A 26,331-nucleotide genomic window follows, 5' to 3' on the forward strand; every position below is an offset into this window, starting at 1 on the left:
CTGGACTTGAACCACTGTTGCTCAGAGCTCAAACTCTTGAGCGAGCTCTTAACCAACTGAGCCACTCAGCCAGCCCCATGGTTTTATGTTCTTCACGGCACTTTTCACTTCCATGAAACTATTTGCGCATGTTCATATCGATCACCTGCCCCGCTGACTAGAATATTTGTCAAATTCAGAGTCACAGTTTCAGGGCTTAGAGCAGAGCTTGGCATATATCACATGCTTCACACGTATGCTGTGAAGAAATGAATGACAGGAAAACGTCTAGAAGTGCGCCTTACCTGCCAAAAACCGGGTTGAGTGTGTTGGGGACATAGTGGTCTCGATCTTCAATTACTTTTCTGCCCAGTGTTATTTTTATGTAAGGGTCACACTGTGAGGATGAAACAGATGGCATGTTATGTCACCATGGGGTGCAAGTTTAAGTCAGTTTCTGGGACAGACACAGGTGTGCCTCCACCCCGACTCTCAAACTGGTGAAAAGGTGGCAGCTGTGACCCCGCGAGCCTCAGACAAGGTCTGAGCAATGTTTCTTCCCGTTTGGCAGCCCACAGCCAGCACACGCCTTTAGAGAAGCAGTGTGGGGGGAAGAGGCTATGGCAGGGAGTGGTGACAGAGCAAGTCTCCTCCGAGGTCACATCTGTAAAATGAGAAGGATGAACCAGAGGAGACTTCAAGCTCTTAGATAAATGCCTGTTGGGACAATTCTCTCCTGAATACATTGTTTTGATAGAGTATCTTTCCCCTAGTGAGATAACAGAAGCCCCCAAAGAAAGAACATGACAATTATTGTGGTTGATGACTGTAATTATCTTGCTACAAGAGAAGGCCCCACACCCAAACTCTTACCAAGCCATTGTTGTCCTGGGGCTGGAGCTCTAAGCCTCGAACAATGTAAATCCTAACCGTGCATTCCTGTGGGACGCTGTCAGGTAATTCCCGAAACTGCCTGGGAGGGGCCGGCACGCTGGGGTCATCCGACAGGGGGTAGATTCTAAAGGAGCCCTAAGAGAGAGACACATAGATGTACTGACAGGGCCCTGGGGGACCTGGGCAGAGGGTCTCCTGGGCAGCGCCCTCCTCCCCAGGACCCTTCTGGGACAGCCACCGAAGTTGTGCGATTGGTGATGAAGGGCTGCCTTTTGTGAAAGAAACAATATGCACTGCACTTTGCATATTTCCAGTAGGGAAAGTGAACCGATGATCAAGTATGTACTAGCTTCCAGGGGAGAAGAAAGGGCCAGGCAGAAGCAGGTAGACCAGACAAAGATCTAGGCAAGAGATGGAGGTGGCTTGAACCATTATAATGACAAAGGAGGTGGTGAGGAGTGAAATCCTGTACATATTTGGAAGATAGGAATAAAATGATTATTTTTTAAGCCCAAAGTACTAAGGTGATTTTCCTTTGCTTGTGTCACCACCACCCCCACCCCCCCGGAAACCACCTCCCACTGCCAGGCAAACTCTTGTTCATCCCTCAGATTGCAACTGAAAGGTGTCACCTCTTCCAGGAAACCTCCCTGACAGCCCCTGGGTTGGGTATGTCCCTTGCATACTCTCATCTAACTCTGCACTCACCCCTCTCTGACCTCTGTGTTGTCTACGTAATTGTAATTGTCTATGGTCCGTATTCTTCACTAGGCTGTGAGCCTCCTGAGGGTGGGAATTATGACTTGTTCATACTCGATCTCTGGGACCTAACACAGGGCTGGGTGTGTAGCAGGGGCATAATTCATGTATTTTGAATGAATGAGCCATCAGGCCACCATGAAAGGCCTATATTTAATCTCAAAACCAGCTTAAGAGACAATACTTAAGCTGGATTCAGAACACATGGGTCTTAGTTCCAGCTACATTCATTCAGTAAAGCAGCATGAAATGAGCACCTGCCATGTGCCAGGTATTGGGGGACCCTAAAATGAACTCAAGGAACCCAATGTGGCACAAGGATGTTAAACAGGTTTGACTCTCATGCCATCTTTGGTTGCTTGGTGGCAAGCTGTAATGAGAAGGGTTTTGAGGCCACATGTAGGGTATAATGCTCTGATCAATAGCTATTGGAAAGGATTAGGAAGTAGCAGCGCATCTGCCATGGATTTGCCAACTGTAGTTGGAGGGAGGGGCAGTCATGAAAGCAGATACTTACAATGTGAAAGGTGCTTTAACAGGGGCAGAAACCCAGACCTGTGGGAGCCTGGAATAGGAGTGAGTCATTCTGCCACAAGCAATCAGGGAACACTTCACAAAGAATGTGACACTTGAGCTGGCTTAAAAGAATGAGTAGGACATTGTCAGACCACAAAGCGGGGAAAGAAAGCCATCCAGGGTAGGAAGAAGAGCCTGTCCCAAAGCTCCAGTTGTGAGAGAACAAAGTGTGTTTGAGGCTTGGGAGAGGGCCTCCTGAGCAGGAGGGCATGGCGGCAGGGGAGACAAGTAGCTTCGTAGCTCAGGAAACACTGGCTCCGCCTTAGGACAGAGTTGAGACTTGATCTGGTGGAAACCCAAAGGCTATCGTTAAGCAGTCAAGAAACGTGACCAGATGTGGCTGCATGGAGAATAAACTAGAGTGGGATGAGAAAGGTGACAAGGATAGTCAGCTGGGAAGTTGCCACAATGGTCTTGCTGAAAGCCTGGGAGGGAGTAGTGGGCAAGGGGAGAGCGGGGACTAGAACTTGGAGAGGGTGATTCTATAGGTTGGCATGAGCAGGGAGAAAGATACTGAGAATGGCTCTGAGTGTTCTGCCTCTGACCACAGCCATTACCCTTTTCCTTATTAGCACCTTCTAGCATCTTTCAGATGTCAGAGGACATGATCCTGCCCTACAGGTTTGTTGTCCTTTATCCTAGGTCCATAAAGGTGGATGTTAAACAGGACAAACACACATTTTACTCACCTTAAACTCTCCTACCACAGAAGGGTCCTCATTCTCATCTGATTTGCCACGATACAGCTTGAAAGTGTCTGAGAAGTCTGTCAGGCCCTCAAATTCTGTTACATCCTCTAGTTCACAATCATATATCTGAAAACCATCAACAGATTCTTAATTTCTCATTAAAATACAGGTGGAGTCTAAAAATAAAAAAGACTGACAACACTAAACGGGCATGATGATGTGGGTGGAACAACTGGAACGCTTACTTTGCTGGTGGGAATGTAGAAAGACACAGCCACTTTGGAAAAATGTCTGGCAGTTTCTTATGGAGTTAAATAGCCACCTATGCTACGAGGCAGAAATTGTATTCCTAGGTAATTATCTAAAAGAAATAAAAACATGTCCACCTGTGGTACAAGCATACCCATTGCAGCTTCATCATCAGGAAAATGGATAAACAAATTGTGGCATATCCATACAATGGCTAAAAAGGGACAGATTATTGTACATATGACATGCTACATTAAAACTACTGTGTTGGGCTAAAGAAGGCAGACATACACAAAATGCACACTGTGTGAGTCCATTTATATGAAGTATAAAAACAGGCAAAACCTGTCAATGGTGATAAACTCAGATAAGTTGTCTTCGGGAAGGATTGAAGATTGTGGGGATCTGACTAGAAAGGGATGTAAAGGATTTTTCCGTTGTGATAGAAATGTTCTCTGCCTTGTCTTGGTGGTAGTTTACATAGGTGTGTTCACTTATTAAGACTCAGTGAATGGATTACGTTATGTATGTAAATTGTACTTCCATAAAAAACTAGAAGAGGAGGAGGACGAGAAGAAATGATGAAAAGAAGGGAAGAAAGAGGGAAAAGAGGGAAAGAAAGAGAGAGAGAGGGAGGATGGACTGTGGGATTGATCCATCAGATCAGTCTGATGCTGGTGTTTCTTAAGCTGCATTGAGATGTTATGACAATAACATGAAAGGATGTGGGTTTTTCCACTTTGATGGGGAAAATCATTCTTATGGCTAGATACTTCTCATTGTAAAGCTTTTCTTCTCCTATGCACTGTTCTGAAAAGTTTAGCATTTGCTTCTCCTTGAGTGCATGACAGTCTGAAAAACGGAATGAAGAACTGGAAAACCCAAAACATTAACAAAAAGATCATAAATAGTCAGACCTGCCTAGCTCAATAGTTTGTCTTCCTCCTAGACACACGTGCCCATGGTTGTGACTATATGCTGCATACATGTAACAGAATCAACTTTTAAGCTAGTGACACTGATGTCCATTTGGAGGACAGAATGAAGCATGTTGATGTTTCATGCTTTTCTGCAACAGTACCATGACTTGTAGGTCTCCCTGGGTCAAAATGGACAATCGTTGGCCTAATTAGTGTGGTACCAACCCATTCCTAACCCTCTGCCAGATATCCCCAAGCTCCAAAGTGGCAGTCATGTAACCATAAATCAAAAGCTGTCGTCAAGCCCCTGGAAAAGCCAAAACTTATTGCAAGAGGGCTCAACAGGAGGCCAGAGGCACTCCTGGTCCTCCCCATCAGCACCCACCATTGGGCCTTTTAGACTTCTACTTAGCATCGCTTCAGTGAATGTTGCTCCCCCCCACCGACAGCAGCACAGGCCCAGGTACCTTGAGTTTAGAATAGCCTTTCTGAATATATGGTCCACATTTTTCATGTTCCCCCAGGGAAGCATAAAATTTACTCCACCAGTCAACGATTTCTTCCTCCTACAGAAAGACACATCAAGATGCAGAAATCTTTAGCAATGATCTAGATTTCCAATCAATGCAAGAAAACCCATGTGTAACAGGTAAGAGAAGTAGGTACTTCTGAACCTGAAATAGGCAAGATTATTTGACTCTTGTTTACATGCACAGTGGATAAAGCATTCACTGTTCTTCTGCCCAGAAGCTGGAGGTGAAATGATCCTTGGCTTCAAATGAAATGTGGCTTCAATGCCCACAGATCTATACTAGATGATTTGCTTACATCCTATAAATACAATCAATTAATTTGTCTGTTTTTACTTTTTTATCCTCTCAGCTTCATAGTTACATATACAGACAATAGATTAAAATAAAACCTCCAATATATGTTTCCTATTATTTCATTTCCGTAGCCCTTTAGTCAGCAATGCCTTGTAAAACAAAGCTCACAAAGCTAAGAGTTAGAAAACCTGGTTCTAATTCAAATTCCATCCCTTATGTTATAAGCCATACCCTCATGTTACAAGCCATACCAGCTTGAGCAAGTTGTTTAACATCTCTGAGCATCAATTTCTTCATGCACTGAATGGGATGATAATAGTATCTGTCTCCATCTATCTCAGAGGCTTGTTTTGGAAATCAAATATCATTACAAGAAAGAGCTTTGTAAATAATAAAATGTGAAACAGAAGTAAGGAGGCATTATGGTTCCTTCAGACCAGCCTATCCTTGGAGATTCTGATTGAATCAGCCTGGGGCCAGACTTGGGCACCCAGTATATGCTTTCCTAAGTCCCCAGGCAATTCCAATGTGCAGCCGGTGTGGAGAACCTTTGGTTTAGCTGGGTGGTTCTTGGTTGGGCAGAAGGGACAGCATATCAGAGTCATTTGTGGAACATTTCAAACTGCCAAAGGCTGTAGTTTAGAGAAGGCTGCTATAAATCCCACTCAGATTTATAACACGAATAGATCCTCATTAGGCCCAAACCATTGTTTATTTTAATCTGCCTGGAAAAGAGTGATAATGCCAAAAATAGTGTCACCTGCAACATAGCTTCCTATTCAATCTGGGGAGAAGGAAGAAGGAACACTCAAGAAAAGCTATGTCTTTCTCTGTGTACTGTATATGTATGTGTGTACACACACACACACACACACACACACACACACACACACAGTTATTTCCCCTTTATGGGTCAGTAACAAACCCTAGATTTAAAAAAGTTTTCTTTACATATCAGCTATAGGAAGAAAATATATGAATCTTAAATTTAGCAAAACATGTACAACAGTTACCTTTTCTGTCAGCTGCTCATCACATGTATGGGCAGGAAGAGGGCAAATCATATAACAGGCCACACAGATATGGAGATCCCATGAGCATGAGGTTAAAGAGAAAGAGAGAAGGAGAAATTATTTCTTATGCATGCTTTATATTATCAACATTTTGATGGATTATTTAAATTATTCAAGATGATTCCATCATTAAACAGACCTTATTAGTTTCTTCTCTGAAAAATGTGCAAAAGGGTTACAGTGTTAAAATAAAAGGCTCAGAGAGAGTCACCCAAGTCCCATGTTTTCAATGGAGTTAGAGGATCTCATTGTCCCCAGCACAGTGGTCACAAAGGAGGGGCGGTGCAGCTGCTCATCTCCCTGTCCCAAACCTTTCATTCCATTTAGCCCCTACAGTATATCCCCTACTTGGCCTAATTCTTATCCCTTCAAAAACTCCTGTCACAGGTGTTCATGTCTAGCATGACTGCAATATCATCCTGTTTATCCCCATGCCTACGTTACAGCACCAAATGCATACCCATCCATCAAAATTGCTCTAAGATGTCAAGTTTCTCATTGGCCAAATCCTTCCATTTGAGTTTCTGCATGGCGAATCCATCCCTGATCTCAGGAGATGAGAGAACAGGGAGCTAGGATGTTGGGCTTGAGTTTTCTCTTGGTACCTGCTGGAATGTTTGCAGAGCTTGCCCTTGGGGGCAGTTTGAATGATTGCTATCCAGACTCCCTCTCTGAAATCCTAACTTCAAGTTCATTTCTAATGTGAGGACAGAACAAGCCCCCACAGCAGGTGCTCCCTGCAGCTGCAGTGTGGGGCAGCCACGGGGTTTCTTCTGCACATGCCCCTTGGTATTTTCTAGATTGACTTTTGTTCAGCACACAGAATTGCCAAGAGAGACGGAGAGAAAGATCGATGTAACATTTCTTTCTATTAGATTCATACCAAAATGGAGTTAAAGATTAGATTGTTGTAGCCGAATTAAGATTTTGGAGAGAAGAAATTTTATGCTAAAAGTGCTTTCACATTGTGAATGGTTCCTGAATTCAGGTTTTTAAGAGTCTGTTTATTCACATCTATTCGGAGAGACCTGAAATCATTTCAAATAAAAGAATAATTCGTGACTTAAAAGGCATTATTCCAAACAAGCCGCTGATTTAAAATTTCAGGATTAACGTGGGAGAATTTATTTACTCCCGCTTGCCCCTTAGTTCATATGAAAAGTAACTGGAGCCATGGAAATAACTTGCTTTATCATATCCAAATGGTGCAGAATAGTCTCCCTTTTCGGATTGAAATGAACACATTTATTTAAAGATCATCTTTCACTCCAAAATCTGCTAATAGAAAGAATCTGAGTGGAGAATTCAAGCCTTTAGACCAAGGTCCCCGCAGTCCCAGGCAGCCTCATGCATTTTCTTATCATACATACATGCACTGTCGTTGGAGAAACCATTTTGCCGAGAGCTGTTGACATACTGCTTAAGCACTGGAATTGGAAGGCAATTGTTGAAATGGCCATGTAGGAATGTCCATGTTTTCTGGCTAGCACTTACCAATTTACCCCAAATACTTATTTCTCACTTTTCTTGTGGTGGTGCTGAGCCCATGTGTTAAAAGCTCCCACAGTCATCATAGGGTGTGGGTTTCTGTGAACGTGAGACTGTCACCCAAAGCCACAGCCTCCAGCTCCCATCAATGGCACAGTTAGTTTTGATCCATTCCCTCAATTTACCCATAATCAAAGGCTTGAATTGAGTTAGTGGTATTATAATATATGTACATTACACACATATCGCATGTACATGTAACTCACACATATCACATGCATACATGTACATCCATGTATGCATGTATAAGACTACATGTACATGTCATATAGGACATCAGCAAGCTTGTTATTGGCTCTTCCAAAGCTCAGCTTTGCTCATTTGACTTTGCACAGATACAGACTGTCTTCCCTGAGGAACTGGTAGAATCAGTTTTTTAGAGGAGATCCCAATCAGTCTTTCTTAATCAACAAGGTATATTTCAACTGGGTGTTAGAAAAGCAAGCTGATCAAAGTCATTTATCATACAGTGGAAACTACCCACTGATGACTGCTACTACCATCCCCAATCCTGCTAGGCTGCCTCTTAAATTTCATGGTATAAAGTGAACTTTCACAATGTGTTGCTTCAGTAACCTAGTCATCTGTGAACAACTGCTAAGAAATGAATGAAAAATAGCAGCATGGATTGGCTTTATTCTTCTTCTTGGTCTCCCATATCTAGGGCTACTAAGTACCTAGCATGCAAAATAAGAACTGATTGACAGTGGGAGGTAAGAAAGCTGGAGGCAGATTATAGAGTAGGATCTTAAACTGCCTTTTTCCAGAGTGTTGTAAAAATGTACATAAGGATATTATACTTGCGTTTACCCTAGGCTACTTCTGGTTTATTGGGAATATTTGGGGTATTTACAAAGTAAACATAGTAGTTTTGCAAATTTGATATTGTCATTTGTGACTGTGGATTTTTGGGAATAGAATCAAACACACTGTTAAACAGTGCTGGCTGTGGACACCGTATTTAACATGGTCCAATTGTTGGTGAGTTTAATGCAATGGGAAGGAAGTGGGTATATTTTTTAAGGCACTGTTTATGGACATAACACATTAAGGTGCAATCATGTGCATTTTTTGGCCAGTTTGCACATTGAAACATGCTGCGAAAGTCCATTATAAATGCCAACAGAAACAGGGAGATATTTGAAGTTTTCTTTTTCTGGGCTGAGACTTTCCCACCCACCCTCTTTCCTTCTTGTAGAATTGGCTGGAATGGTTTGAAAATAGGGTCCTGAGTGAGCATTTCCACCAATTTCTTGACTTCTAAACCACAGTGAACATGAAACTTGGGGATATCCCATACACTGACAAATAGGGTCATTAAAAATCCATGACACTTCTGCTTCATGTAAGGATAAAACCTGGTGTCCTACATGCCTCCTTCTTCTGAATGTTGTAGGGTTATGAATTTGCTCCTGAAATTTCCTTTTCTAGTAAACAATATTATTCAGACTGTCCACACCAATGGTTCTCAGACCTTCCTGTACCTTAGAATTACTTGGGGAGATTTGAAAATATACTGATGTTTAGGTCCCTCTTGGAAGGTGGAGCATGGGCCTAGGTATTATCTTAAGTATTGCGGGTGACTGAGGGTAGAGAACATTAGCCCACACAGTGTCATCATAATTTTTGATGAGCGCAAGATTCAGATTCATCACCTCAGTAAGTTGGTTTATTATTATTATTTTGATTGCATTGAATGGTTGTTTGACTGAATTCACCCAATTCTTAGACACCTGGAAGATAAAATTGACGTTATCCAATAATTGGTTCGGAAGCTTACCTTTGAAGCCAGTAATGGTTTTGTGTCTTCTACTTCAATAATGACATCCCGGCTGGGTGGGGTAGAAAGAAAGGAGGCTGCAAGACAAAGAATTTCATAATCTTATATACTTATAAAAATACAGTGGTGAATATTCTACTCCAGGTTCAAGTTCAACAGCCACAGAGTGGATGGTAGACCTTACTCTTGGATGAGACTACTGAGTGGAGAGGATCACAGTCGAAAATAACCCAGCAATTCATCACTTTTCCAAAATATGATATAGTTTTAGGTATTTTTAGGGGACTATCTGGCACCCCACTTTTATTTTTGTTGTCTTGGGCAATTAGCCCAGTGCCTATATATAGGAAGTGCTCAAGAAAGAGTTGTGTCAATACATGTCTTTAGAGGATGCAGGAGTTGGAGGTGGGGGAAGCTACATCTAAAGGAGCTTCTTTTTCATGGAATCTGTTCTAAGACAGAAAAGCAAAGGAGGGTGAATAGTTGCATATTTGGATCTGAAGTTGCAGTGGCTCACACTCCCTGAGTTTATGTAATTTCCAGAATATTTGTGGCTCTGGATTTTGGGGTTAGAGGAAGTGCTCAGGAGCAGCCCTGGGCTCACTAGGTTTGGTTCAGCTAAAAGGGGTGCCAAAGCCTCAACCTAAGGCGGGGTGAGGGTGAGAGGTACGTCTACCCTTTATGGAAGTCGCACCAGGCAGTCAGACATTCAACAGGAGGCCAGAACCCAGACAGAGCAAACTCTGCCAAACCAAAAGAACTTTCTGTTTAACCCACCCAGGCAACTGACATATAGGACATAAAGGAGGGGAAGAACGATACATTTTCCTAGGCATCTACCATGTGCCAGGCAGTAGGCTAAGCCCTTTACATACATGATCTCATCTAATTCCTCAATAATCCTGTAGAAGAGGCACCATTATACTCATTATAAAGATTAAAAAACAAACTGAGGCTAAGAGAAAGCAAGTCACTTGCTTCAGGTTAAACCATTAGTTGTAAGTGGAAATAAATAATCTAGGTCTGTCTGACCCCAAAGCTTGTGTTTTAACCATCATACCAAAGCTCTGAGCAGAGTAAACATTCAATAAATGTCAGAGAAATTGATCAGGGGGACACTGTGGTGGTAGGGAGATTGACATTTATTGAGCATCTATGATATGCCAGTTGCTATGCTAGGTTACTGCATATCCATGTGGTCCCCCTACCCCCCACCCCTGATCTATCAGTAGCCTCCACACTTCCAAGATAGTTCCCCACAATTCCTGACAACTGCAACAGTGCAGTATGTGACAGCCAGATGGGCAGAAAAGCAGGAACACAACTTATGCAAATCCCTTCTTATATTATCAGTTCTCCACTTTACCATCCTCACGTAAACAAAGCCTCAGGGATGGGGTAGAGAGGGAGGGCAGGGAAGTTATTCTCTGTGCTTCCAACGTTAAGCCAACCAAGTATTTCCTCGACTCTACCCTGGCATTGGTTTTAAAGGACCAGACTGATCTAAAATAATAGATTCTGGTCTTGGGAACATTATGTTCCCCATAGTCCTGAAGGATTTTTCTCTTCAGGGTCTCTCTAAAACCTTCACCGCACTTCACATTAATGACACAGAACCACTAACGGGGAGACCTCTGCCTTGGGCCCAACCTACCCCTGAGCAATAGACACAAACAGGTCCACACAAGCGATTCTGGGACCAGAGCAAGTGTACAGCATTTGTGCCTTCCTAATGATGTCACGTGTTCATATCAGAGAACTTTCTCTCACGAAAGCAGTGGGGGAAAAAGCTATGAAAATGGTGCTTCTCTCCATTTAGTAACCCCGAGTGAAACAATGCCTGCAGTGACATTAATCCTTGTTGTTATAAAAATTTTGCTATTTTAGGCACCATCAATTCAGCACAGAATGCTTTGCCTGGGAAATTTATGGACAAACACATGTAGGGTTTTGCTCAAATATGTCTGTGGATTTTATTTTTTCCCCTTTGAATCAGGGACACAGGATGCTCAGACCCACATACCAGATGAATTTCAGAGGCTCTGTAATATTAATACCAAACCTTATGGAAGATTACATAGAATTGGTTAGTGGCACAGCTGCTTAAACAGAAGACATCTGCTTCAGAAGACCACTGATCAGCTGAATGAGTGCTAGTTCCCCATGGGGCCAGGGGTCCTGGGATGTTATTCACTGATGCATCCCAGTCTCCAGCCCCTAACACAGTCTCTGGCTCATGGTAAGCTAAAAATAAGTCATTACTGAAGGGACAATAGCAAAACACTATTCAATAACTATTATTTATTATGGAGCTCTAACGTAAGTATTTCGCCCCCCTCTATCATTTACTTATTAATTATGTGCTCTAAGGCAAGTCATTTAAACTTAGCAGGTGTTATTTTTTTTTCAGTGGATGACAGTGAAATAATAGCTTTCGAATTGTATCACAGCAATGTTGTGATACATTAATGAGGTGGGACAACAAATTGAAAGCAATTTAAAATAAATATCCCCCCTTCTTCGTGCTCACAGGGTGAGGGGCAGGGGGCAGGGGAGCGCCCTCTATGTCCCCATCAAAATAGTGATCACACCAGATTGCAATCACCCATTTCCTTGTTTTTCTTCCCTGCTGGACGATATGAAAAGTTCACGAAGCAATTAACATTTCTGAAAAAGAAGTCTTATATTCACCCAGGTGCAGGATACCTCAGAAGGTAATAGCTTGAGGATAGGACCTAAAGGAAGGGAGGGAAGACACATTTTCTCGGCACTTGCCAGGTGCCAGGCAGTGGGCTAAGCCCTTTGCATACATGATCTCATTTTAATTCCTCAATAATCCTGTAGAATAGGCGCCATTATCCCCATTAAAAGATTAAAAACACAAACTGAGGCGAAGAGAAAATAAGTCTCTTAGGCCAGTATTCAACTCTAGCTCTGCCACTTACTAACAATATTACCTTGGGAAAGTCACATAGCTGACTGTAAATCAAACAATTTCCTCATCTGCAAAATCTGGACATCGAATATTTACTTTGAGAAGATTAAGTCAGGTCATGCAGTCCCAAAGTATTAGTTATATACTTGCATTTTACCTTTGAGCTGTGGTACAATATCCTCCTTTCCTGCATAAGGGTCGCAGCGAAAACGGTCCAGGTGGTAGATGGTACACTGGCCAATGACGGGCTTCCGCCCAAACTGCCTGTGGTCGATGACCTTGATCACCAGCGGAGGCATGTACAGTTCCTCCTTGGGCAAGAACTGGGGGTCACAGAGGTAAGTGTCACTTCTCTGTACAAGTCCTGACAAGGGCAGCTTTGCCAATAAACACTCACGAAAGGACCAGCCCAGACTCCTTTTGCTTATTTGGTATAGCCCAGGGGACTCACGCTGAGTAGTTAAGTTCAGTAACTTACACGCTAGGCAAGCAGCACAATGCTTGAAGGCATGAGCTCTGAGGCAGACTGCCTGGAATCAAACCCTGGCTCCGCCACTAAGCTGTGTGACCTTAGGGAACTTTCCTATGTCCCAGTTACCTCCTCAATAATAGTCGGGTTGTTGCATTAATACATGTGACATGTTTAGGATAGGACGTTCATACCTGGCTCTGCTCTGTAACAGGATGCAGAGCTAGAACTTAGAAATGATTGAGCTCAAACTGAACCTTCAGGGGAAATAACTGTGGCTTGGGAGTCTTTTAGCCCTGGAAGTGCGGTGCCAAAAATGGGATGCTCATTTTTCTTTGAGGCCTCTTGGTTCCTCCACATGGAATTTGGAGACATAGGGGACACTGTCTGGTTGGGGAACAATGGGCCTGCCTGGTGAGTGGTTCAGGTAAATTTCCACCTCTGGCCTTGCACAGGAATGGAAGCTGGGGTCAACTGAGGGGCTTTCCTAGCCAATGCTGGCTGAAGCTAGATTCCAGCCTAGAACTAGAGGGGTGGGGCAGGGGCTAGGGAGTGGACAAGGATGGGTGGAGTGGCCTGGGGGCGACCACTTCGGGATTCTGGCTTGGAGCCTCCAGGTGGTGCTCCAACTGCACCGCTGTAAAGGAAGAGCATGGGCTTTGGAGTTGGAGAGACTTAAGCCTGAACTCTAGCCACCTGCTTGCTAGCTAGCTGTATCCTCTTGTATAAATCACTGAACCTCTCGGTTTCTTCCAAAGAGGGTGTAAGAGGAGTGAAAAATGCCTGTTCTGCAGGGTTAGAGTAAAGGTTAAATGCAGGGAGTATGAATGCAGCTAGCACCGGGCTGTGGCTGCTGTTGTAGTCTTGACATAGTGACTGCTCACAGAAGCTGTGGTCTGACACTCACTATGTGACTGGGATAAGGCATTTCCCCTTTCTAGGCCTCAGTTTTCTCGTCTGTTAAAGTAGAAGCTAAACCACAGGACCCTAGAGTTCAAGAGCAGGTGTGTTAGAGACACCAAATGACTTGGGTGGGGAAAGGAACTAGAAGGTTCTGGACCTTCTACCCCATCAAACTGAAGAAGTGCCTTTATTTTTATCTCTTTTTTATAGTAGAGTGAAAAAGGGAGATTTTTCTGTTTTAAAAAGTTAAAGATTGGGCCGGCCGAGTGGTGCGTTGGTTAAGAGCAGGCTTGGAACGCCAGCTCTGATCAGCAGGGCCCCGGTTCAGATCCCACATGGGAGCGTGACACTGCCCTCTACAGCTAAGATGGTGAACAACAGCTCGACCTGGAGCTGGGCTGCTGGTGACAGTGTAGGCTGCAGCCCCTGCTGCAGTGGGTTGCCATAAGCTACCGTGAGTGGCTGGCAGCCAGCGTGAGCAGCTGGCAGCTGGTGTGAACTGCCAAGAGCCACCGTGAGCAGCCGTCCAGAGGCCGGCGACCGATCTGCCTCACCCGGAAAGAGTGCAATGATAATACCAACATGGGCCAGTGAAGTGATGTCCTCCACAACTAGACTAAAGAACAAAACGACAGCAACTTGTCTGTCCCCCCCCCCCCGATTCCCCAGCGCTGTTCCCCTTCCCCAATTCCTCAATAAAATCTTTAAAAAAAAAAAAACCAAAAAGTTAAGGATTGGGGCTGGCCGAGTGGCTCAGTTGGTTAAGAGCTCGCTCAAGAGTGTGAGCCCTGAGCAACAGGGTCTCGCCGGTTCAATTCCCAGCCCGAGCTGAGATGCCAACAGCTGCCAACAATTGCAGGATGGCTCAGCCAAAAAAAAAGTTAAGAATTATGGAGAGACTGGGTGACCTCTTCTTGTTCCAAAGTATGATGGGGTCTATGACAGGGGACCGTGCTCTGGATCTGATACTGTCACATTTCTAATAACCAGAAGATAACTCTGATATAACAAAGTGGATGTCATCCCAGGGGCACCTGGAGATGGGGCACAGTCGTGAGTTGTTAGGGAATGGCCCCATCACCGCATATGGGTTCTCCCATAACTGTCCCGTCCCCAGCCTGCAAGTCCCTATCTGAAGGGTTTTGGTCCATGTACACCTGTAGAGGCATGAGGGAGGGTTAATATTCTGCCCTGAGGGATTGACCAAGAACCTATAGTAGATAGCTGGAGAGATGGAATGTTTACTGGAGAAATACACTGGTATTGCTCATAGATATTTCTGTCACTGGGGTTCTTTGAAGCTTTAAGAAACCATCACTACAATGTAAGAATCTAAGGGGGAAAAGTCACTGACAAGCTGACTGAGTACAAAGCAGCTTTTCTAATTTGTTATCAGATTTTGGAAATATATAAACTGTGCACGTGTGTGATGTGTATATGTTCATATTGCAAATAAAATTCAACTACTCAACACACATGGACTATTACAGAATCTTGATACTGTACCACTTTCATGAAGAGGACAGAACCTGGAAAGTTGGGTGTCTTCTTAAGGTTTTTAATCACCACTGATTCCACCCTTTCCCCTCCACACTCCACAATGAGACTGGGGGATGCGATGGAAGCCATCTGATAGTTCTTCATATTTCTTAAGCCCCAAGCTAGAATCTAACAATGTAAAGAGAAGGGAAGGAAACCCAGCATATTAAAAATAATATTCAAAAGGAAAAATTCTGTCTTAATAGGCAGTAAATTCTTTAAGAGTGACTTGTGTAGATACGCTTAAAATCTCTGAGAATATTATCCTAGGGAGCCTGTAGGTTGAGGCAAGTGGTGTTGCCCCTTTTCTTCCCGTATCTGAACCGCTGAAATAGCAGAGCAGTATCCTGGCTGTGCTATATCATAGCCAGGTGAACTCTGGCAACTTAATTAATCACCCTCTGTCTCATCTACAAACAGGGGTGATAGTAATATCTCTCATAGGGTTATTTTGAGGATCAAGTGTAAACTTCTTAACAGTGTCTGACACGCAAGCCTTCAAAAATGATAGCTGTTGTTTAAAGCCATCTGCCTCAGTCTCTGAGAATTTTCAGCGAGACAGGCTGAGGACAGAAATCCCAACAGTGCTTGATGTACAAAGGGAAGTCGTCGATAGCAGGCCAGACACTGTCCATCAGGCTACCCGGCTGGCTCCATCGGCCTGTCTCTGCTCCGATTGGCTGACGTGTCACCATTTCCCATTCCTCCCCTCCTGCTCTCCACCCCTGCCTCCTTCGTGGGGCCTCTGTTCTATGCACATGCTCTTCTGCGTCTGACTTCCTTCTCCCAATTCTCCAGTTGACCCAGGGAAACTCAGGAATCTACTGGCTCCCGATAAACGAGAACGCTACATTCCTTCAGTGATGCTAGAATTGACCTGTTTATGTTGCTTTGACAGGCCTTCTATTTCCATGAATATTTCAAAATTTTGTACAAATTCTATAGTCAGTTGGAGAGAGTAAGATCCCGTTTCCTATATGAAAGATTCCGGTTCCATAGCCACACCCACTGGATTTGATTAAAACAAACCAACAAACAAACAATAGAGAGAGCAGCATACCTCAATAGCAGTGAGCTGAACCACAGGCCTGATCCCCTGGGGCACCATGTATAGATTTGGTGCCCTCTGTGAGGGAAGAATGGGAAGGTTGGAGCCATCCTGTGGAAAAAAAAAATAGAAATGTCAATACCTCCCTTTAGTTCTACCATGTTTCCTCGAAAATAAGACCTAACCAGAAAATAAGGCCTAGCATGATTTTTCAGGATGCTCGTACTATAAGCCCTACCCCAAATATAAGCCCCAGTTAAGATTGTCAGCCAGACATGACTGTTTGAATACATGTAGATTTTTTTACATGAATAAATGAATAAATGTAGATTGTTGGAGCAAAATTTAATATAAGACCCGGTCTTATTTTTGGGGAAACACAGTAGTAAACAGTGCCTGGAGATATTAACATGTGTTTTAAGCAGCTACTCTGAAAGAATATATGAGTGAGAACTCAGCAAGAACCTTGTGCCTCATAATCAGTTCTGCAGCTACAAGGACGTCTCCACAGGTTTTATCTCCATTCATTACGGGGTACCAGAGAAGTTTGGGCGTGATGTCCATTTCTGAGTTTAGTTTCACCAGAGGAGAGCACATGCTTCGTCCTAAAAATTCATCTTTGCCCTAGAGAAACAAACAATCCTTTAATTCCCCCACAACATCCCAATGAACCTCCCTCATCCTCCAAGCCATCTTAGAAATTCTAAATTATCTACCACTTGGTCATGGTCAAAAAGTTCGATGATAACTTTGGGTGGGTTCTGTAGGACTGTCTGGGGTTCCCCATAGATTTCAATTTCCTCAAATATAATTGTTTGGTCCCACGTGGGATTCAGAGTGGAGTGGATGATCTCAGTGGTTTTACTTCGATGGAGGAACGAGACATGAGCATATGGATCTAAAAGAGAAAGACAGAATAAAAGTGGGGCCATGGCCAAAGTTGGAAACCATAAAACTCCTAGAAGAAAACATAGGGGGTAAGCTCCTTGACATTGGCTTGGCAATGATTTTTTTAAATTTGACACCAAAAGCACAGGCAACAAAAGCAAACATAAACAAGTGGGACTATATTAAACCGAAAAGTTTCTTCACAACAAAGGAAACCATCAAGAAAATGAAAAGGCAACCTATAGATGAATGGATAAGGAAAATGTGGGATACACACACACACACACACACACACACACACACATACACACATATAATTCAGCCTTAAAAAAGAAGTAAATCTTGCCATTTTTGACAACATGGATGAACCTGGAGGACATTATGCTAAGTGAAGTAAGCCAGTCAGAGAAAGACAAATAGTACATGGTATCACTTATATGTGGGATCTCCCCAAAAGTCAAAATTATGGAAACAGAGAGTAGGATAGTGGTTGCCAGGGAGAAATGGGAGAGGTTAGTAAAAGGATACAAATTTCAGTTAAAAGATAAATAAAGTCTGAAGATCTGATGTATAACATGGTGACTACAGTTGATAGCACTGTATTTTATAACTGAAATTTGCTAAAAGAGAAGAACTTAAGTGTCCACACACCACACACATACACACATACACACACACAGATAAATATGTGAGGTGATGGATTTGTTAACTCAATTGTGGGAATACTTTTACAATGTATACACATATATGAAATCATCACATTGTGTTCTTTAAATATAACTTTTTCAATTATATCTTAATGAAACTGAAAAAAAAAATTAAAAAAGAGTAATCCATTTATTCTCCATGCTAAATAATTTCACCAAAGCTTTTTAAGCAATTGTCTGGAGTTGACCTATCAGAGAAAGAACCTAACATCTAACCTAAAGCTCTTTTACATAAGCCAAAAGGTGCTTGGTTTTTAGCACTGAAGCCTCATATGAATAGGAGGACTCTTTGCTTTTGCTCCAATGACACTTCTTACATCTCAAACTGCAAGGAATGTGCTTTGAGTTTTATGCAATTTTAGTCAGAAATTTTGATAAGATTCTAACTTTGACTTTCAATGATTGAGTGCCCCCTGGTGGTGAATATTTGAAAATGTCTTCAAAAACCATTTTGGAGATGTGTGTTATGAGGATAACTTGAACTCTGCTCTAATTGGTAAGAAAAGGAAATCATTCACATACACTTGGGAGACACCTTACAATTGATGTGGGCAACCCAGAATGTCAGGCAACTGCTTTAATAGCTGTTTCCATAGAAGACGCAGGGAAACCCTGCCTGCCTTCAGGTTCTAAAGTGGAATGCTCCCCAAATATTCATGGTCCCACTAGCAACAGCACAAATCCCAGGCTGCATGTCCCTGCCCCCGCCAACCTTAAAACCAGTCCAAAGGCGACAAAACTATCTGGGGTATCAGTGTGACGGATGATGAAGCCTTGTGGTTTTACAGTACTGGGAATTTGGGGAGCAGGCCACAGAGGAGGTCAAGATGGGACTCCAAACCGCTTCAAGCCTGTGCTGTAAGTAACTAGGTGAATTTGTGATCTTTTTCTCAGCTTGAGAGAACTGCAAATGTATACATAAAGGATCTTAACTTACCAATAACCCAAGAGTCCAAAGTATATGTACACAGCTATGTGTATAAACAGAGAGCAGAAACTGCTTTTCTTCTTGGTGTTGTTATTACTTAATCAATTAATGATTACTAATATTAAAAGGCCACGTATGTTCTATGAATCTCCAGCACCCAGCAACGGTGCCCGACACTGTAATCAGTGCTTACCGACCTAAGGACTGAGCAATTCACTTCACGCATATCAAACTAATCTCAACATGGAAATACTTTTTGTTGTTGTCAGAAATAACTGAAAGCATCCAGTTGATGAAAAATAGAATCAAGCTAGCCTCCTACATAATAACGTGTGAGACAGAGAATTTTTTTCCCATTACCTGAAAAGCTATCCTTGTCTAAAGCCATGAGGTTTCTGGCTTGGTAGATATAGCAGCGCAGATGGTAAACGTAGACTCCTAAAAGGAACAGGACGGGGGTTACTTACAAGAAACATTAACACTGTAAACTGCAATTTTTCTGGAATATTTGGAGATAATACATGTTTCAGATAAATGGCTCATTCCAATCTACTTCTCCACAGTAAAGAAAACATATAATGGTGATGATGAGTCATCCCAAAGTAGTTCTGTTTCCTGTAAAATGAAACTTATTTAAAAAATACTACAGTAAGTAAACTCAGTGCATGTGTGTCAATCAGGAGACCATTAGGCCTGATGTCAACTACCTGGATTTAGGGTACTACTGCTTGTCATCATTGGCCTTTAAAATGAAATTAGTCTCCAAGAGTTATAGAAGTAGGGCTTTCTATACTATTTCAGCACCAGACCTAGGAAACAGTTATTTACTAAATGTTTCTTTGATATTTCAAAATCTTTATACTCTTTATCCTTATTATTATATTAATGCATATACGTACGTCACCACCTCACTCAACATGCCTCCCACCACCCACTCCCCACTCCGGCCCCCCACACACATAATTTGAGAGATAGTAGAGCACTGTGATTCACTGCACAGATTCTGGGAGCCAGGCTACACGAGTTCAAACTTTATCTTTAATGCTTACAAGCTGTAAGACCTTAGTCAAATTATTTATCTTGCTGCACCTTGGCTTCCTCACCTGTAAAATGGGGACAAAAATAGCATCTACCTTCTAGGGTTATTATCAGAATTAAATGACTTACTACAATATTATGTGTACTCGTACAGTGCCTGGCACATGCTAAGACCTGTATAACTATTTGCTATGATTATTACATAGTAGGTATGCCTCATTCCACAATTCCTGAAGGTTATCATTGATAAAATCCATTTTTACTTAACTTTTTGAATCTTTTTTCTAATTAAAATCATCTTTTTTGAGGAGCTTAACAGGTAGAATGAGTATATATTGGACAAAGTATGCTAAAATTAATGATTTTATCATCTTCTACCCCAAATATAATTTTTCAAGCTGTATTTTAAATAATCCTCTTCATTAAGTGATGAAAGTGAAAGTATATTTTATTCTGTTTGGTGGTTTAAAAAGTTTTTTGAGCACAAAATCATAATATCAGAATGTACAAATACATGTTTAAGACTTACTGTCAAAATTACAGGAAACAATGGGAGTGTTTGCTCCAAACACAGTGGTGGCACTGTGCTTCTGCTTTTCCATGCTTTTTTCATCTCCATCCTCAGTAGTGTCTGCACCCTAAGGAGGCAGGAAAATCAATAACAATGTTTAAAAATAAAGAGGCAAGGGGGCCAGCCGAGTGGCGCGATGGTTAAGAGCTGGCTTGGGACGCCAGAGGGCCCCGGTTCGGATCCCACATATGAGGGCCAGTGACACTGCCCTTTACAGCTAAGATGCTGAACAACAGCTCAACCTGGAGCTGGGCTGCCGTGAGTCGCCAGCGACGGCGTAGGCTGCAGCCCCTGTGGCAGTGGGTTGCCATGGGCTACCGTGTGTAGCCAGCAGCCAGCGTGAGCGGCGGGCAGTGAGCGGCCGTCCAGAAGCCGGCGACTGATGTGCCTCGCCCGGGAAAAGCACAATGATGATGCCAACTTGGGCCAGTGAAGCAATGTCCTCCACAACTAGACTGAAGAACAAAAGGACAGCAACTTGTCTGTTCCCCTTCCCCCAATTCCCCAATAAAAATCTTTAAATAAATAAATAAAGAGGCAAGAATTACAAACAAATGGAATGATGGCTGTTAAAAGAGATTTTTCTCATCCAATCACTTCATTTTTAGAAATGAATATAGCTCAGGACAGTATGTGACTTCCCAAGGTCACTTAGCTGGAAAGAGATAGAGTAGGAAGTTGAAGCCAGACCTTCTACCTCAAGTCCAAGTTTACCAAACCCTGCCACGGAAAGACAAAGAAAACAAAAAGTATAAATAAGGGTATTAAAAGTGTGGGAGGAGGAAGAGAAAGAGCAGCAGGAGAAAAACACAGCATGGTCAGCATGCCGAAATGTAAAAACAGGCTGTGTTTGGAAATGGTTCCTGACCACCACATTGTTTTAGATCAGTCATCATCATTTTCTTATTCATTTATCCCACCTTTCTGCTTTTTTCCTCCCTTCCTTCTTTATTGTGCTTCTATACAAATTGTTCTCTAATTCTGTGAGCCATTCTTCTGTTTTCCTCACCCTCACATTTGTATATTTAACTTTCTTGGTTTGTTGAACAGTTTATAAGCTGTGATCCAAGGAACCAGTGCTTGGGATGTTAATAGATGTCACCTGCAACAACGGTTTGGGAACATGTACACAGAGGGTGCCAAAAATATGTATACACATTTTAAGAAAGGAAACTATATTAAAATTGTAATGTTCAATGTATACCAATAACAAATGATGAACACAAGTCACGTTTGACTTCTGTGATTACAAGAGGTACTCAAAGTTGTTACCATCAGCGTCCAGACACTTCTGATTATGGCGAACTACTGTTTGAGCAATGTTGACCAAAGTATACACTTGTGTAAATTTTTTTTGGCACCCCCAGTATTTGGAAAATGCTAGGTGAAACCATGTTAAATAGGTGTGTCTGCAGTAGGACTTCTTAGAACTTTCATATGTTAATGGTGTATTCATTCTATAAAAATGACTGAGCACATAGGATGTGTAGCTTTCTTCCCAAATTATTTGCAGTCTTGCAGTAGTGGAGGGACCACTATGGAGTTGGTGGTGTTGTATCTAACACTCATATCTTTTATCTACGAGTACATCAATATATTTGAGCTTTGGCTACTTCTTACTTACAAGGGCACCTTCAAGTTTAAAGATGGCAGCTGCACCATGAGTTTCTGAAGGAGCCATTTTTCTCCTCCAGCGTCTGCGGCGAAAGGTATCTGAACTACGCTGTTTCCAGTGAAATTTCCAGCCAATTAAAGAAGCATATTCCCAGCCCTCCCGGTCTTCATATTCTTCCATGGCCTAAAATAAAAGTAGATTATTTGGTCAATCAACGAACGTATTGAAAATCATCTCTGTGACAACGACTGTGCCAGGAGCCAGGGATACAACAAAGAGCAAAGTAGAGAGGCTGTCTGCCCTTGTAGAGCTGATAGACTATGGGAATACAGAGTTAACCAGGCAATTAAGAAAGAATGTGATGTTGCCAAGGTGGGAGCTATATTATAAGGAGGGGAACCTTATTCAGACTTTGGGGGGAGGTTGGGTAGGTAAAGCAAATTGATACTTTCTCAAGTTACTTTCTATTTTCTCACTTCATTAGCTCATAAGAAAACATTGCTATTATTAAATAGTTTGGAAACCATTATTATCCCCATTTTATATAGGGAGGAAAAAAATAACACCACCCTCCCCAGGGTTTAAATGTCTTGTCTAAGCTAATAGCTGCCATAATTAATAATTACATGATAGATCAGGGTACATTACTTCTATAATAACTAATACTGAGTATAGCGCTTTTTATCTTAAAGCTATTTATATATAAACGATTTCAATTTTCAATGTTCTATTCAATTCACTCAATAAATATGATGGGCGTACTATGTGACAGGGATTGTGTTAAGAGCTGAGGAAGCAGTGAAAAAAAAAACAGACAGGGTCCTTGCCTTCATGTAGTGACATGTTAGTGGTGGAAATTTTATATAAATATCTTAAAACTATGACTAGATTTAGTAAATGTAAAATAATATTGAATAATATTTATAATTGCAGAAATAAGAGCTCCACGAAGGCTATTATCATTGTAGGGGCTATTTTTCAACTTCGAATAAACATGAAATCCAGGTCAAGCATAATCTTGTAATTGGCACTCTACTAATGTTAATAGTGGCATTGAAATAGTTCATGTAGCCAGGAGTGAGGCAGGTTAGGGAACATGATCAAAGTCTCAACAATACTTTTTGGTCGCACTAGGCCAAGTTTCTGGTCTTCTGACTGGTGGGGCTCAGTGTTCTTTCCGCTTTACCTTAGTGTTCTTATGTGGAAGTCCAGAGTCAAATGATTCTAGAAACTTCTCACCCCATCAGGATAAGGATAATTAAATAACAAATATTCATTGATCAGCTCATTCATTCTACTCTGTTATTCATTAAGAATAAGCTCCTGAGCTGGCAAGGAGGATACAAAGATGACTATGGTTCCATCTTTGTGCCCCAGAAGCTCACCATTTAATAAAAAGTAACTTCATTCATTGTACCGAATGAGTCAGGAACTTTGTGGGACAGGCAGAGTTCCTGTTTGGAGTTAGACTAGCCTGAGTTCAGGCACCAGCTCTGTCATTTACTCAGCATGCGACCTAGAGCTAGTCTATTTAATCTCTGTGAACATTATCTGTGAAATGGGGATAAAATGCAGACCTTCTGCATTGTAGATAATGCATATTCAGTATCTAGCATTATAGAAGGTACACAAAATACGCCATTGATTGTTACTAGTATTATTATTCCATTTAATTTATTATTATTTCATTTAAGCCTTACCATACCTTAATTCGAAGTATGATATTATACCTAGTTTGCAGATGAGAAAGAAAATGGAGCCAGAATTAGAATCCTTATGTATCTTATTCCAAGTCGTGCGCTATTGCAAGTATTCCATCATGCTACCAAAATAACTTCTGCCCCTCTTACCCGTGCAGTACTTGAAGTGCTTTGTGTTAAATCTTTCTTTCGTTTTCGGACCAGCCTTCGCCGTCTATGTGTATGATACATTTTCTCTGCTGCAACCCAGGATTTGGGCTTAGTATCAGGAGGAATGGTAATTCCATACTCCCAGCCTGGAACAGAGTTAGTGAATGGTTACCCAAACTTCCAGGAAACATTCAGTCACCTTTTCCACCCCCAAATATTCTCTCCCATCATGACTGAATGCCACTGTTCCTTCCACTTTGCTGTAATCCAGCCAAACAGAACACAGCACTATTCCCCTGACTCCCTCTTCGGAAAGCTTCCTTGGTAGCCATGGGGTTTTCCTCCACTTTTATACCTCCCGTCATTCATGGTAACTGAGTGCATCTAAGAATAAAGCACAGTACGAGAGGCAGACGTGGACACTGGTTAAGAGTGTGTGGCCTGTATAATCAATCACATAGCTTCAATTCAGATCTCAGCACCACCATATGCTGGCTTTATACTAAAAAAGTTTCTTGCAAGTTGGTAAACCTGCCTACGGCCCAGTTTCTCCAGCATAAAGTTAAAACATACCTTTTGTAAAATAATAATAATAATAATAATAATAATAATAATAATCAAAATAATCATGCAAAGCACTGGGGACATGCTCAGCATGTAGTTTATGCTCATTCAACATTAACTGTTATTATTATACAGGCCTGGTGTGTGCACTGAGATCAGCCAGGAACTTATCATCTATCTGAAATCTTGACATCTTCTTTATCAATGCTAGTTCTTTCTGTGTACTATTCCCTCTTATAAGAAAAAATTTTACATTTTCTCTTTTGATAATTCCAAATAGTATACAGTTCATTTAATATTGAATTACTGTTCATAGAAAAAGATAAACACCATTAACGGAAGCTATGTCAATAATCTGCATTATTGCTGAGTAGAACTTTGAAGGTATTTTATGGTCTCCAGGGAGGTGTGGTTAGAATAGGGTGTGGTTAGAATAGAGAAAGTTTGCGCTTCAGTTCCCTCTCAAAATTCCCACCCCAGATCCCTGGCATCTCGAAGTCCAGCCACCCGGCACCCTGTTACCTTGTATTTTTCACTCTTGATAGTCCCCACACCCCATACCTGTCCACGCACTGGCTTGTCCTTCGGATTTTGCATCTGAACAGTCGTAGGTAAAACCATATGACCTAGTTGTCATAGACCAATGGGTTAAGGCTCTTCCCTCCCAAGTAAACTTTACTTTGGCTAACCAGGCCATGCTGCACAGCCCCTAGTCAGGTAATAGATCTAAAATGTTACCTTTCTCATCCACTGCACGATTTATATCATATACCCATGCATCATCTTCCCATTCCCAACCTGGAGGGCATGTAAGCTCGCTGGGTGATGCCGTTTTATCACCGTTCTTTAAAAAACAAAAGAAGCCGTCATGTCAAGTAAGATACAAAAGTGAGATACGATTTCTCCCACTTAACTATGGTATTCACTTGTTACCTTAGATACCATCTTAGACATCAATCTTACTCAGAAAAATCTCTAATCTCTATTTAGGTACAATTGTTACACAAAAATTAGTTTTTTAGAATACCTTCTGTTTCCACTATTAAGGAATATGTTAGGTTGAGCCATGGGGAATTGTTTTTGTAGGGCAAAAATGATCAAATATCAGAAGTTTCATATGGTTCAACTTAATATTATGAAATGGTGTAACACTTTTTGTGAGGGGTTATGTTGGAAAGAACCCATCAGAAATGGATAAAGCATGAAAAACACATGTTTTCAAGTATGGGGTAATGCTGCTGGAGGTTGCAGACGTTAGTCATGTAAAACTGAGCAAAATTAATGTTAACCATTGACTTCAATTCTGCATAAAAACTGATGAAGTGTTATTAAAAAAAGTTCATAGTAAAAGAAATAAAGGTGGTCCATAAACATATGGAAAAATACTCAGTTTCACTTTAAACTGAGAGTGTGAAAATTGAATTGAAATAACAAGATACAATTTTTTCATGTGAGGACAAAAAATTAAAGTGAATAGGTGAGTGTTTAGAAAAACAGCACTCTAATATACTGCTGCTAGAAATATAAATTTACACAACTTCTTTAAAAGCAGTTTGGAAATATTTATCAAAATTGTATTTGCATTGAAACTTTGATCAAGCCAATCTAGGGGTCTCTCCTACAGATAAACTTTCACAAGTGAATAAAAATATACGCATAAGGATGTTCACAGTCACATTGTTTATAAAAACCAAAGACTGGAAAAAACCCCTAAATGTGCACAACAGAATTAGTTAATAAATTATAGTGGGTGCATATAATAAAACACTCTACAGGCACTTTAAAAAAAACTCATTAGAGCAAGGTTATTCTGGTAGGACTACACAGATCTAATGCTATCCATTTCTTTAACTTGTAACAAAATACTTATTAAAGGTTCCAAAATCAAGACTCTAAAATCTTCTAAAAGCAAACCTAGATTTTAAAGAGAAATGTCTTTTTCTTTTTTGGGGTCCATAAATATTTCAGGGCTAGTTATTTTT

General features: G+C 41.6%; 1 protein-coding gene across 1 annotated transcript in view; it reads right to left on the reverse strand.

The window, feature by feature from the left end:
* Positions 1-26,331, reverse strand: part of MYOF (myoferlin) — a 165,673-nt gene that overhangs the window by 24,539 nt on the left and 114,803 nt on the right. The window contains exons 21-36 of the mRNA XM_019639002.1: positions 25,088-25,193; positions 23,786-23,931; positions 21,945-22,118; positions 20,279-20,387; positions 19,072-19,149; positions 16,905-17,086; positions 16,654-16,812; positions 16,201-16,299; positions 15,108-15,269; positions 12,387-12,552; positions 9,295-9,371; positions 5,907-5,918; positions 4,534-4,632; positions 2,898-3,023; positions 853-1,008; positions 285-376 (exon numbers count right to left, since the gene is read on the reverse strand). Coding sequence (XP_019494547.1) covers positions 285-376; positions 853-1,008; positions 2,898-3,023; positions 4,534-4,632; positions 5,907-5,918; positions 9,295-9,371; positions 12,387-12,552; positions 15,108-15,269; positions 16,201-16,299; positions 16,654-16,812; positions 16,905-17,086; positions 19,072-19,149; positions 20,279-20,387; positions 21,945-22,118; positions 23,786-23,931; positions 25,088-25,193 — 1,943 coding nt within the window. The remainder of the gene's footprint in view (positions 1-284; positions 377-852; positions 1,009-2,897; positions 3,024-4,533; positions 4,633-5,906; positions 5,919-9,294; positions 9,372-12,386; positions 12,553-15,107; positions 15,270-16,200; positions 16,300-16,653; positions 16,813-16,904; positions 17,087-19,071; positions 19,150-20,278; positions 20,388-21,944; positions 22,119-23,785; positions 23,932-25,087; positions 25,194-26,331) is intronic.

This window comes from Hipposideros armiger, unplaced genomic scaffold, assembly GCF_001890085.2.
Source record: "Hipposideros armiger isolate ML-2016 unplaced genomic scaffold, ASM189008v1 scaffold_42, whole genome shotgun sequence".
Taxonomy (NCBI): Eukaryota; Metazoa; Chordata; class Mammalia; order Chiroptera; family Hipposideridae; genus Hipposideros; species Hipposideros armiger.